The following is a 13443-nucleotide window of genomic DNA, read 5'->3' as shown; positions in this document are numbered from 1 at the left end:
ATCCACAAAATACTTACGGGCATCGGATAGAACTCGTAAATCTTTGCTTTGTACACGTCCCTGGTGAACTTAGGATCCAGATCATCGTTGTCCAATATCGTGATTTTGACGGTCGTGTTGGTACTCCTAGCTGGCACTCCTCGATCCTGAAACAAACGGGGCAGACGAGCCGGCAATGAGACTGGTAATTATCTCAGTAATATCAACGTCGGACGACTTTCACCACGAACACAACATTCACGCGCTAACGTGTTTAGTCTATGGACGGGATATATTCGCTGCATATGATATCGCGCACCGTACTCACCGTAGCCGCGATAACCAACGTGAACTCGCGGTCACCGTTGTCGTAGTCTACCGGTTTACGGAGTATGAGAGCGGTTCTGTGGCCGGATTCTAGTGAAAATTTGCCCTGCTCGTTGCCTTTCACTATCGCGTAGTGCACGTCGCTGTTCGGCGTGTTCGGCTTGTCCCCGTCGACTGCGTGAATCCCACGAAATATCGTCACGCCTGTAATTAAACGACAGAAATTTTGTTCGTTAAAATAATCTGACGACTAAACTACCAATTTCTATGCATTCGTACGAAATTTAAAGGCGCAAAAACGCATAGAATATGGATCATACGTAAAAATACACGGAATATTCGATATTCGTTATAATATATATCGGGTGACATAAATGTCTGTTTAGCTTCCACTTCTTTGACCGTGTTCGTGAAGATATAATCCGTATAAAAATCTGCGGTCTACTGACGATGCTTCGCGAGTTTTGACAAAACACCGTGAAAGTTGTTGATTAATAACGATTTTGTAATTATGTTTTTTTCGCGTGAAACGTTTAGAAATTTGTATTAAGATTTCAGGAAAGTTTCCCATTGAAATACATTTTTTAGTTACTTCTTTTACTCGGTGAGATTTTGATATGAAAGTTTAATAACGAGTTTACACAAAAGTGACAGTCTCCAAAAGTACGAGTGTTTTAGAAAGGACATTTTACTTTCCCCGTAGTATTACACCGCGTTTACGACTATTACGGTATAAATTACATAGTATCGTAGCTGCGTGAAATTTATCTAAATCTAGGTCTTTAAAATACTTCAAGTAACTCTTACAAACAAACAAGGTGTACCAATTCTATGCTATATATTATAAAAAAACGCTCTAAAAGATCCTTTCACTTTCTTACGGTAACTAAGACTAAGAAGTTTAAATTTGGATTAAAAAGGGAAACGATATTTTCATAAAACAGAAAAGCTCCGAATTTTTTTCGGAACTCATTTTCTTACAAAATTGAATTTCCATGCGACAGTCTTCGTGCAGCAATTTCTTATATGCTAGTTCGTATACGATATATCTCACCAACTGGAGTAAGCTCGTCCACGGTTACGTGATAAGGCGCATCGACAAATTGTGGAGCATGATCGTTTATGTCTTCCACGTAGACCGTCACTGACAGGTGCGACGTCACCTACAAGCACAAACGTTAAATGTATCGATGTTATTTGCCGGGTACAGGTTGTGCCGGGAAAGCGCTATATCTTGAAAGAGGATCCGGTAAGGTAAGGAATTTCTTTCAATTTTAACTTTTCATATTCCGTTGTTCCTGTTGGTACGTGTAATATTCTCGAACTAATTGAGACAGGAATGAATTAATTAGCGAACGTTGGGTGCGAAAATAACATTGTATGTGCAAACGTATTGGTATCCTTAATTGATATCGTTGCATCCTGTGTAATTACCATTTATATCAGGATATTTAATTTCACTTTATATTCTAAATTTTCTTAGACTTGTACGATAAAACGTAAAATTTATAATTCTATCGCGGAGTGGAATAGATTTTACTGGATTAAATATCTTAATATCCATAGGTATACGTATACATCCAGATTCAATGTTAAAACAAGCGCTTTAAAAATTAGTTTAAAATTATTTTTACAGATTTTGTCAATCTTCGTAATTTTGCTTCAAACGATTCGCAAAATAATTATTAAATACATAGTGCATATCGCATAGCGTTGTATCGATTGGGCACTGCGTCTGAATACAGACTGTCTGATTCTCCTTACACTCGCTTTCTTACAAACTTCTCGCTCAAATATTTGTACGCCAATGTCGCTCTACCTTTTTTATTATATTTAATAATATACATTTCATTTCGACTGAGTTCTGTTTCTCGTATTTCCGTCATATTGCCCGAATCGAAGAGAATAGAAAAAGAGTAAAAAAACAGGCTTGGAAAACCATACAAATGGAAGAAGTTATCAAGTAGATATATCATTCCTTACAAAATGGAAGAAACGTAAGAGATGAATAACAGATAGATAGTTAGGAGATAGGAGAAAAACTGTTCTCGACTTTATGGTATCCTTTAGTGCTGCACGTTGGATCGATTTTCATATTCCCCTTTCTGTTCTCTCTGGCACTCGCTTCCCTTTTCCTGTCCGATTCTCTTCGATATTTAATATCACCAACCAGGAGGAGACATATTTCCCGAAATTGCATTAACGCATGAAAACGTCCCATCTGATCGTTGGCGAATAACGAAAAAGAAAAAGAAGATCGTTCAATTTTGCATAACAACGGTACAATATTCCGATGTGCGTACTTCCAGTTTTATTGCATACTCGAAAACGGCGAACTCGCGAAGTACAAAGACCGTTTTCAAAATTAGCGGATCAATTTCGAGGGGAAACGCTGCGCGACCGTGTTACCTCGATGAAACACGTTTACGTGTAATCACCGACGGGCAAACGCAAAGTTTCGAAGTTGGTTAAAAGTCTAGTTGGAGATTCGCGACACAGGCGAAGATGGCAAACGAAACTCGCATCTAAGGATTAAGAAGAGCAGCAAAATGTTTCCCTTTCCTCTATCTTTAACTTTAACAGTACACGAGGTTCTTCATTAATAAGGAATAATTATCACTTTTCTAGTGTTGTACCTTCGTACCAAACGTGACTATAATTTTCTGATCTTATCTTTATCTAAAAAGATCTAATCTAAAGAATTCTAAAGACGTTACGTTTCCACGCCTCGTTGACAGCAGTAATAATAATTTACTACTCTAAATTATAAAGCTAAAGGCATAGGATTTTTCCTTATACATACGTAGATATTTCGACGAATTTCATACAACTACGTTATTGAAATTAAGGAAAACAAACAGCGGAATTTTGTTAAAAAGAAGCGACCGTGAAGGTTCTGTTTTGCGGAACGATCGCGAAATAAACGCTAACAGTATACACCTCGAGAATAATTAAATTTCGCGGCTCGGTAAAAATCGTAATCAATATCGTAACGGTTTCTCCGATTGGCGGTATTTCGACGAAATAGTTACATAAACGCTTATTAGCACGTGACAGAACTACAAAACCGGTAGCAAGGGTCCGTCCGTCGTATCGAGACCGGTACCTGCACGCTCTAGTTACTCTTGCATGCACCGCGCGTTAGGCGAAAGAACTAGATCCGTAGAGAAAAAGTAGAATATGTCTAGGGACTTTTGAATTAGTTAAGAGAACCAGAAGCCACTTGTATTTTTCAGTGATTTATTATTAACCCAGAACCGGTACCGTTAGTTCACAGATAATGACAGTAGTTAGATTAGACTCTAATTATTACGTCACTTTATTTTAGGATACTTAATTTAAATCTGCGTTTTGTATTTTATATGGTAAAGCTTGTTTTGGTAATATTTATTACGTAGAATATATAGTAAAAATGAAATTGAATAGAAAAGAATGTATAGGTGATGATTACAGGGAAAAAATTGTTGCAATAATCTTAATTTTTTCTCTTTTCGATACATAGAAAATTATGTTTCCTTCTTGGTAAAAAATACGAGATGCATAAAACCCATCTTTCGAAACTCAAACTCTCTTATATCACCTGCGATCAAACGATACCGATCAAGGATTAATACGCGGCTCGTCCGATGATTTCATTACAGTCTAATTACATTCGTGAAGAAAACGAACCGTGAAACGGTAATAAAGATGTTTCCATAATATTCTAAGAGCAGCTAAATTAATCGGACGTTCGTAGAATACTTTCCACAATTTACCAAGGAATCGCCGCCATCGGAGTAATCGCAGACGACGCGGAACTTGAGCAGATTTCTAGGCATCTCCGCGTCCACCAGGTCTTCCAAAGACTGGGCCAGCACTAGAGAGACGTGCGTCCTATTGGTCTCCCTGTGCGTGAAGAAACGAGCGTCTTCGTCCTGTAACAGTTACGACTCATATTACGCGATAGCACATGCTCGTCCAACGGTAAACACAGCATTTGGGTATAATTATTCCATTCGTGGTTCATTTAGCAGCGATGTTCAACGGTAAACGCGACACTGAAGCATCATCGCTTCCTTCGTTACTGAAACTGTACCTTACGATCGTTCTTCGCACTTTTACGTTTCTAAACGCAGGCGGAAGTTTTCGTCTTAGACATTGACAAAGTGGTACATAATTCGAAAAAGTGTACATGTCAATATCTGTATTTTTAAGGAATTATTCCCGAAGTAACTGTTTAAACAAAATACGCAGTATCGAATCAAGAAACGAAGTTAGAATATAGCGTATATTATGTCGTAAGTAGTTTACTTCTTCAGAAATACTGTCACACCAATGTGCCACGATTACGAAGACAATTACAATTATACGACATATTATACAATCAAGAAGTTGATACGATCGATGAATTAAACAAAAGGTAAAAATGAAATGCTTACTTTATCGACTGGCATTATTGAAATATGATTTCTCGGGTGAGCTTCTAGCGATAGAATTTCCGTGCCTTTAGCCAGATTTTCCGGTACTCTGACAAACTTCAGATACTCTCCTATTGGATAAAACTGGCACCCTGTAAACATACGTAACAGGCAATGAATAAATTATTGATAATTCGATTTGAAATAAATGATTTTCATGATTCTTTCAATGAAGTTTTGTTGGAAATCATTAGGATTTCAGATTTTCCTATTTACTTGTAGCTATAAATACGATTATGCTTCGCTAATATGCGGAGTGTAATAAAATTATTAACACTGATGTCGATTGAATTTCAATTGCAAGTAGAAAGCAACGGTAATTTTAAAAATAAATAAGAGACAGAACAGGAAATTTTATAGATACAATATTTAACAGAATTTTACGTAAATTGTAATATTTTGATACACATTATATACATACATATTATAACAATTTTTGATGTTCATTTACCACGATAGATATCATCTTCTATAGTTTACTATTGGACGATAATTTAGTGAAACCATCAACAGTCTTGCCGAGATTAGGAAATATTTTATAAACCACGAATATCTTAACCCAATTCGCGACAATGTGTAGAGTAATATTTAAGTATCCGTTTTCACGGTTTAAAATAGGAACCCAGAACTAATCAAATACTTTCTAACAGTAATTCCCAATCGTACTTTCCCATTTCCTGCGACTGATTCCTATAAATGTTTTACTTTTTCCTTGCCTATCCGTTACGATTCTTTTTACTTCCAATAAACCAAATGTTCACATCGAAAATGTTAATCGCCGAACACGAAATGACACCGTTTGTACCTATCTATATTAGTAATAGTAACACGTTTCGTACGAAAACTCTGGAAAATATAAAGTCCATTTGAGCAAGTGAAAGGACGTCGACGGAATTTGCATGTTGATACGGTTAATTTGGCTATCGATCATTATCATGATTAAAGCTCATGGACCGTGGCGGACAGGTTTGACGCGTTACACCTTACAACTTGATCTAATTTTTCCATTTTTTAGAAGTACATACGCTGCTGGAAAAGGGACTTTCTTATACCCAAGGTAGTTCTAATTTTATCACTTCTAAGACGTTCATTTCAAATTTTATAGGTTTACGTATAAGTAACTTTATATATTAACGAACAAACTGAAATAAATGAACGGTTTGAAAAATAATTATTGTTCTTTAGTTGATAATTGCTGTTAATTCGTTATAAGATCGAAATGTCGAGCTTTGAAAATTATGTTACGCTATAAGAAACCGAAGTAACAAGTTTCACGTTGCATATGCTTTACAGTATTTGCTTATTTATACATAATGCTTGATTATATAATGCTTCATTAAGAACTAAAAACACGTGATGCATAGTAAATGCAGCGAGAAAGTAATTAAATAGAGCTTGCTCGTTAATGTAAAACTCGTGCATAAATATGTTTACGTGCTAATAAGTTTACTAGGCGAAACAATAAAACAATCTGTACAGAAATCGTGTCTGAGACTTAATATGAATTTGAAAACTTGGTGTTTCAGTTACTAGGATTCTAAAGGTTTATCAAAGATTATGAATAAACCAAATTCGTTGAGTTTCTAATATTTATCCTAGCGTTTATATTCGCATGTTAAATATAAATGAAATTTCCTCGCGTTAATACTTTCGCAACCTGATTTCTCGAAAACGAAACCTAATCTGAGAATATTTGATTCCATAAATATTGAATTCTTTAGAAATACATTATCCATTCCCAGTTTCTCCTCCAATATATTCTAAGTTTCATCCCGTAAGCCTGCCTTTGTTTACGTGTTTTTCGTATTTTCATTTTCATATCAATCCATAAATCAATAAATAGATAAATTATTATACAACGATCCAACACAGTTGAAAAAAAGATATTACGCGGTTCAGAGGGTTCGTACTCTGAATACAAATTTACGTTCTAAAACAAGTTAGATTGCCCATTGGTACCATTTACATATCTCGAAACGATATTTATTATGCAACAATTTAACACAGTAACCGCAAGAACAAATCGTCCTAAAAAGACGAACAAACCAAAATTACAAAAAATACGAAGAATCCAAATTCAAAGTTACCCTGGAACAGCTCTACTTTTACGATACTATCAACGTTACGAAACTCGCCACCAACGCATGTTACAAGCGTTGCGCAGTTGCAATTAAATGGCACGCGTTTCCTTCAAATCGGCGCCTGCATTTTGTTGCAAATGTCGGCGACTGTCGAGCACGAGCGAGAACAAGTCCACGACATTTTTCCATCGAGGAAAAAAATCGCGCCTTGTTCGATAACGTGGTTTTTGCCGCCTTTCTCGACAAAATCGAATGTGCTACGGCCGTCATTTCTCGAGGATAGGTTCAATGTACCATAACGCGAGGCAACGTAATCAAGTTTTCTTGCCGTCCAGGAAGCGTCCGAAAGGTCGTCGGTTATCCGTGTAGATTCTAAACTGTAGACTCTAGAAACTCATCCAGTCTTTCGTCTTCGTAGAATGTCTCGAGAAGATCATTGAAGTTTTTCTTACGAGGGTAAAAGGTAATGACACGTTTCTTGCCCGATGTTTGACAGAGAATTGATAACTTAATCCTGTGTAACTGGATTTTTCTTCTCTTCCTCCTTCCATCCTTTTTTCTTTTTTTCTATGAAACAAATATCGAATCTAGTCGAAAATAGCGAATCTAGTCGAGTTAATCTATCAATTAGTTAATATAACAATTTTTTATTTTGATGAACATTCTATCCTTGCCAAGAATTAAGGATATTAACGTGAAATGCACTGTGTGTTATGATTTCGATCACACAGGTATCTCTTTATTTCCTTGAAGAAGGAATTCTTTATATTTCAAATATAGATTTATTTAAATTTTATGCTTTAATCGCGTGTTATATTACGCCTCAATTCCATTCTTTGAAACGCAAGAAAGAAAACGTGGAACACTTTACGACCTATTCAATACTTATCGTGAATAAAATATTCTTATATCTAATCTTATATTGAAAAGTTAAATGTGGTAATTACTTGCAACCGTACTAATTATGTTAATAGGCTCTTCTATCTTTCTTACATGCCTCGTTGTTTATGCTCTAGCGTTCAACGGTGACTATAGTTATTCAATAATAATTGTGTAAGTCGTTATCTCATCGATTGAGTGCAAATCAATTACATACGAAGTGTGAAACTTGTACGAACGTGGCACAAGGTGAAAAGAAAAGGAGTAAAAAATGTATGCTCGTCAGTCTTGGAAAGAGGGTCAAGTTCTTTTCTACAAGAAACTAAGTCTCGTGCAAATCTGCGTACAAAAATTGGTTACAAATTTTTTTCCAAACGAGAAGATTAGTTTTTGGACAAATGGCGAGGAGCCGAATTTTTCTTTAATTTATTACGAATATACTTATACACGTATCGTTAGCAATATTTTCAGAGCTACTCATGGTCGAAAGATAAATATCAATTTATTATTAAATAAACTTCTTTTATTAAGTAAGCTGCATTTCTATGTAGCTAATTGATGAAGTAGAATGATTGAAATTTTTCAACAAAATTATGTTTAAAAGAATAAAAAGTCGAGTATCAAAATAGAAGCATTAAATATGCCACGCTTTACAAGTGAATATCTAGGCTCCCTAATTGGATATTATTTACATTAATACAAGTTAAAAACCATAATATACGGATTAATTTCTATCGTTCGTTTTCTCCGATTACAAACTGCAGAAATGTTTAACTGCGTGAAACCCTGGCGGCGGTATCGCGCTTTCGTTCACGTGGACGTACAAAGCGCGGTATTTATATTTCAAGTGGATGCGTTGAATCCAGTTCGCCAGCAAGCCGACTAATTAGCTCGCTCCAGACTGGACGCCAGCGTAAAACATTGTTTCCGACTGCGAAAGGGGAAAGATCGGAGGGACGATACACTGGCAAGCAGGAGGAAGTTCGCGTCCCACCGTGCCAGATTTTATCTTAATTTATTCGGGGCTGCGATCATCGCGTCAATCTGGCCATCTTACACGATATTGTCCGGTGTCTTCCGCAGTTTTTTCAGTCAGTCTCGGATAATATCAACCTGAGAACTCGAAATTATATTTCTTTGGAAATAAATAATGAAAATGCGACGAAAATGTGAAACGATCTGACAGAACTGGAAATGAAAATTATAACCGAAAAGTCACTTTTTTTATTTTCAGCGCAAATAAACGAGCCAGGTTCGATCATTATTATTTGCATGTTTCTCGAGCTAAAGGTTCGTTATTCGCGTTGTCGGCGTTTCTATATCTTCGCAGGTGTTCCCCGAGAATATATGTATTGCAAAGTACTTTCACCCGATCACATGCTCCATTCGAAGCTAATACTCGCACTCGGACACGCATCGCGGTACACGGTCGATCAATTCTTTTCAGGTTTTTCCAGTCACGATTATCGATCGTACGTCACAAACGTCTTGTACTGTTATTGCGTTATTGTACAGGTACGTTTGATTCGATTGAAAATTCCAGTCGAAACAAGTTACCAATATAATATAAATGAATTTCTTTTAGATCAGAAAATCGAATTAAAAAGTACTCCAATCACAAATTTGAAAATACTCCTTCGGTCAGATTGGGGATTCGTTCCCAGAAACGAAAGCCAGAAGCGATCGAACTGACGAAAACGCGCGGCTAAGCTCGGCGAAAGCCGAATTAGGTTCGTTAGTGGAAGCAATCGTTACTCGATTCTTTTCATCGATCATCCGGAAAAAGTTTCGAACCGTGCATAATCCGCAAAATTCCGCCCGTAGGAACCGTCAAATCACTTGGAAGCGCGCTCTTTAAGGACCTCAAATAGACAGAGGAACTATCTTTCTGTTCCAAAGGTTCTCTCTACTTCTATCTTGTTCAACCGTCGTTCGTTTTCCTTCCACTCTTTTCCTGTTTTCTTCCTTTCCTTGTTCTCGCGATCTCTTTCTTTCCGCGTTTGTCTCTTCCCTTCTCTTTCTTCTCTTTCTAGAACCACGCTTTTGTCTTCCTGCCACGAGTCGATTCGGGCAGAATTAGTTTTCAGAGGCGGCAAGATGGAACGTCGGAGGCGCGTTCTCCACTGGATACCGCAATATATGAACAGCCATATCGTGTATTTATATATTTTCATGTATATGATACGCTTGTATAGAGTGGTTCAAACGTTTAGATTGTAACTTTGAGTACTTTTAGGAAGACAGAAAAATGTCACGATATTATTACTATTCAGAGATCTGAAATTACGTACGTACTTATACGAACTACTCGGAAGTTACATTTGTCAACTGCAAAATTGGGAGGTAAAGAAAAGGAGCAATGTTATCAACATTACTTTTTAAAGTCTATCTTGGAATTATAAATTATATTTCATTAATTATGTTGTTTCTTTGTGGTAAATGAACTTGTAAAATTAAATCATTCGTCTTTTTTTAAATTGATCGTTAATCGTGTACTTAAGTATTATAGTACTGTTTATAAAAATCCGGACATTTTAAATTAACTCGATGCAATAAACTATGTTAAAGTTACAAAAATATTTCACGATATTTGTGTATTGATGTAAGTGCTGTAAAATTCATAGCAAAATATGTACGCTATGACATACATATATACTTAGATATATTTGAATTGCGCATTATTAAAAGCATATTGAAGTTTGAAAATTCGATTCCATTTTTAGGAAACTGTTTAATTAATCAGAAGATCGGATATGTAAAATTTCGCATAAATATTCCTAAGTGCTTAAGATATTTCCTTTCTCGGTAACTTCGTTTCGTACATCCTAATTTTGCTTCAACATAGATCGAGATAAGTAGTTGACGTATCGTTTTTAAATATTTATTTGTGCCAGCTAAATTTATATTTTCTTCATACCTGAGAAAATGTCCAGGCTAATAATACAATTATTACCTAGAATTATCTTCTTGGTAAGTTCATAGAAAAGTGAATAGGATAAAAGATTAAATATATTCTAATTTGTCGATATAAAATTAAAGATTTATAGAGTCATTATTTTTCCATTATCAGCGCCATTATTTTTATATAATGATACTCAGGCTTCAGATATTCTATAGATAGATGTGTCCCCATTAAAAGAAATGTTGCTCCAATTCTCTATAAAAATGAACTTTGAATCACGTACCATCGAAATGTCAGTTCTTCGTAAAGTAGAATTTTCGTCTGAAGACTTGTCTATTATTAGTGATCGGAACCTGTTAATTGATTTTATTATTATATACTTTTTGATACGATCCAAAGAATCTGAAATGTTCAAACAGATATTTCATATAGAATTTAACGTTTCAAAAATCCCATCCGACGTTTTTTAAAGTAAACCAAAATCCATTAAAAGATCTAAAAAGACACCTCCTTTAAAAACATCTGCGAAAGAGGAGAATCTGTGTATGAGAATTAAAATCCAAAATCGTGTCTCTAGCGTCAATTAAGTTGCACGTAACAGGGAACAGATTGTCCCTTACCGGTGGCAACATCGAAACACTTCAACTACAAACGGCGACAATTCTGAAACGGCCGGTACACATAACGAAACGATTACATAACGAAATGACTCGGTTGTGCGCTACCGGCCGCGGCTGGTGCATATGTTGTGTAGCATTTACACAAGTAAGCTCGTTCCCTAAAGCTTCCCAGGAAGTGGGACAAGGTCGGCCAGCTTTTTGCACGTTTCCGCACTTCCATCGCTTCGACATCGCGGACACCAGCGAATATCGCTGGACATGCTCATTGCTCATACATCACCGTCCATATGTCCCAGAAGTTCTTCATCGTCGTTGTTATGTTTTAGGGTGCTCCTGCCCAAGCTAAACTCTACTATGCTTAAAAATTCGCCATCTCGATTATCCTTCTATACGAACGCTCGGACCATAAAATAATGTACTGGAGAATGTGTGTTGGCGGATTACGTTTGCTTGTTTCCAGAATAAATTGATTTCGTTTGGCTCGCTGGGAAGAAGATTAGGTCGAGAATCTTCTTTGTGGACGATAAAGATCTTTAATGATTGGCGTTTGATCGTTTGGAAAAATGAAATATATTTATTTTTGCGAAATAGGTATTCAAAATCTCTTTATGGATTGTATTTGAAGCGAAGTGAAGATTTTAAAAACGAAATGATAATCGAAGGCAGTGATATAACGTGAAATCAGAAATTCGTCCAAACTCGGGAAGGAAAGTCTATGTAAAGGTAAATAGCGAATAAATATTTGAAGTCGATTATCGTATGATTATTTAAAGGAACGAATATCTGTTTCATATCTATTTCAGTGAAATATTATTTTTGTAAAATTATCGATTTAATATTTGTTCTTCTAACTTCTTGAAGTGCGATTGAATCGAAAGTAATATTTCAGGTGTATATTATTATTAATTTTCCTTCATCTGTTGTATATAAACGGGTACTGAGAAATCATATTTCACTTCATCATTCGTACCTTTCTATAAAATGAAAAGTGTGTTAAGTAATACCTCGATCTTCGCGATGCGTGTAACCCGTCGTTTTATAGTCTGTCATAGCAAATGCATAGTTTGAGGAGGTCAAGGAACGATGAAGAAAATGTAATTACTTCGAAAATTAATGATCGGGTTAAATACCAGATACTACATACTAGAAGACCAAATACTAGATAACGATCTTTTTAATCATAGTCAAGTTTATTTTAACGATACGATGTTTTATATTAAAAATAAAACCTAACCATTAAACGAAACATTTGACGAGAAAGTTTCTTAACACACTAATACGTTTCTATGGAAAAAGTTATTACATTAATATTTTCGTCATCGCAAAGTTTCATCCGCTTGTTTTAATTAAAAATGTGTTTTGCCTAATTGCTTTAAGTGCTGTATAAAACAGCCATTGAAGAAAATGCATGGATATAAACTGCAGGGTTCCGCCCACGCTGTGATACTTTCTGTTGGACTAATAAAGCTGGTTGCATAGAATCGTGTTATTGTAATTTAAAAGCTACTATTTTGACAAAGCGAGAAGAAATACAAAGTTTAATATACCTGCTTATAATATACCTCTACGTATGTACATAAAAAATCATAGAATTTGACAATTTCTTGTTCAACGAGGAACGATTAGAAATAATAAAAAAATTGATAGAAACTAAGAAAATGAAAATGTAGAATTATTCCCTTCTGGAAGAGACACAGTAGTAAACTAGTGTAATATGCGGTACATAGTATTTCAGAATATTTGACCTAGCAAACAACTAACGAGAGACGTTATCCAAGTGTCTAGAATCGATTTTGTATTTCCTTGAACTACACTGCCAAGCACTAAAATCCAATGGATAGATATTTTCAGATTTCTATTTGATCAGTGTTCCTGTATCCTCGCCATACCTCTTTGATTACGAAAATGTATATACGTGTAATATACATACATATTTAGGTACACACACACATTGCAGAACTATAGTTGTTCCATTTACAAAAATCATTAGGGTAGTCAAACTTTCTCGAGAATTTTGTTTGTAAATGGACGCAGTATAAAACTTAAAGTCACAACGAGAAAACGGTCCTTCTCGAATTTTCCGAAAGCTGATCTCAAAGTTGCGCCAGTGTACGTATATTTAAATAGATCCGTCAGTTTATGCAACAGTATATTGTCAGTTGAATTCCAGCCCTTCCCGTCTCCTTCCCTTCGAGAAT

The 13443-nt window shown here is 35.7% G+C and overlaps 1 protein-coding gene across 1 annotated transcript in view; it reads right to left on the bottom strand.

The window, feature by feature from the left end:
- LOC126870427 (cadherin-89D) overlaps window positions 1-13443 on the bottom strand; it is a 37565-nt gene that overhangs the window by 17058 nt on the left and 7064 nt on the right. The window contains exons 3-7 of the mRNA XM_050628134.1: window positions 4725-4855; window positions 4062-4220; window positions 1361-1469; window positions 308-510; window positions 18-146 (exon numbers count right to left, since the gene is read on the bottom strand). Of these exons, the coding sequence (XP_050484091.1) occupies window positions 18-146; window positions 308-510; window positions 1361-1469; window positions 4062-4220; window positions 4725-4855 (731 nt within the window). The remainder of the gene's footprint in view (window positions 1-17; window positions 147-307; window positions 511-1360; window positions 1470-4061; window positions 4221-4724; window positions 4856-13443) is intronic.

The sequence above is a fragment of the Bombus huntii genome, chromosome 10, assembly GCF_024542735.1.
Source record: "Bombus huntii isolate Logan2020A chromosome 10, iyBomHunt1.1, whole genome shotgun sequence".
Lineage (NCBI taxonomy): Eukaryota > Metazoa > Arthropoda > Insecta > Hymenoptera > Apidae > Bombus > Bombus huntii.
This window is presented reverse-complemented; position numbering and strand designations above follow the sequence as displayed.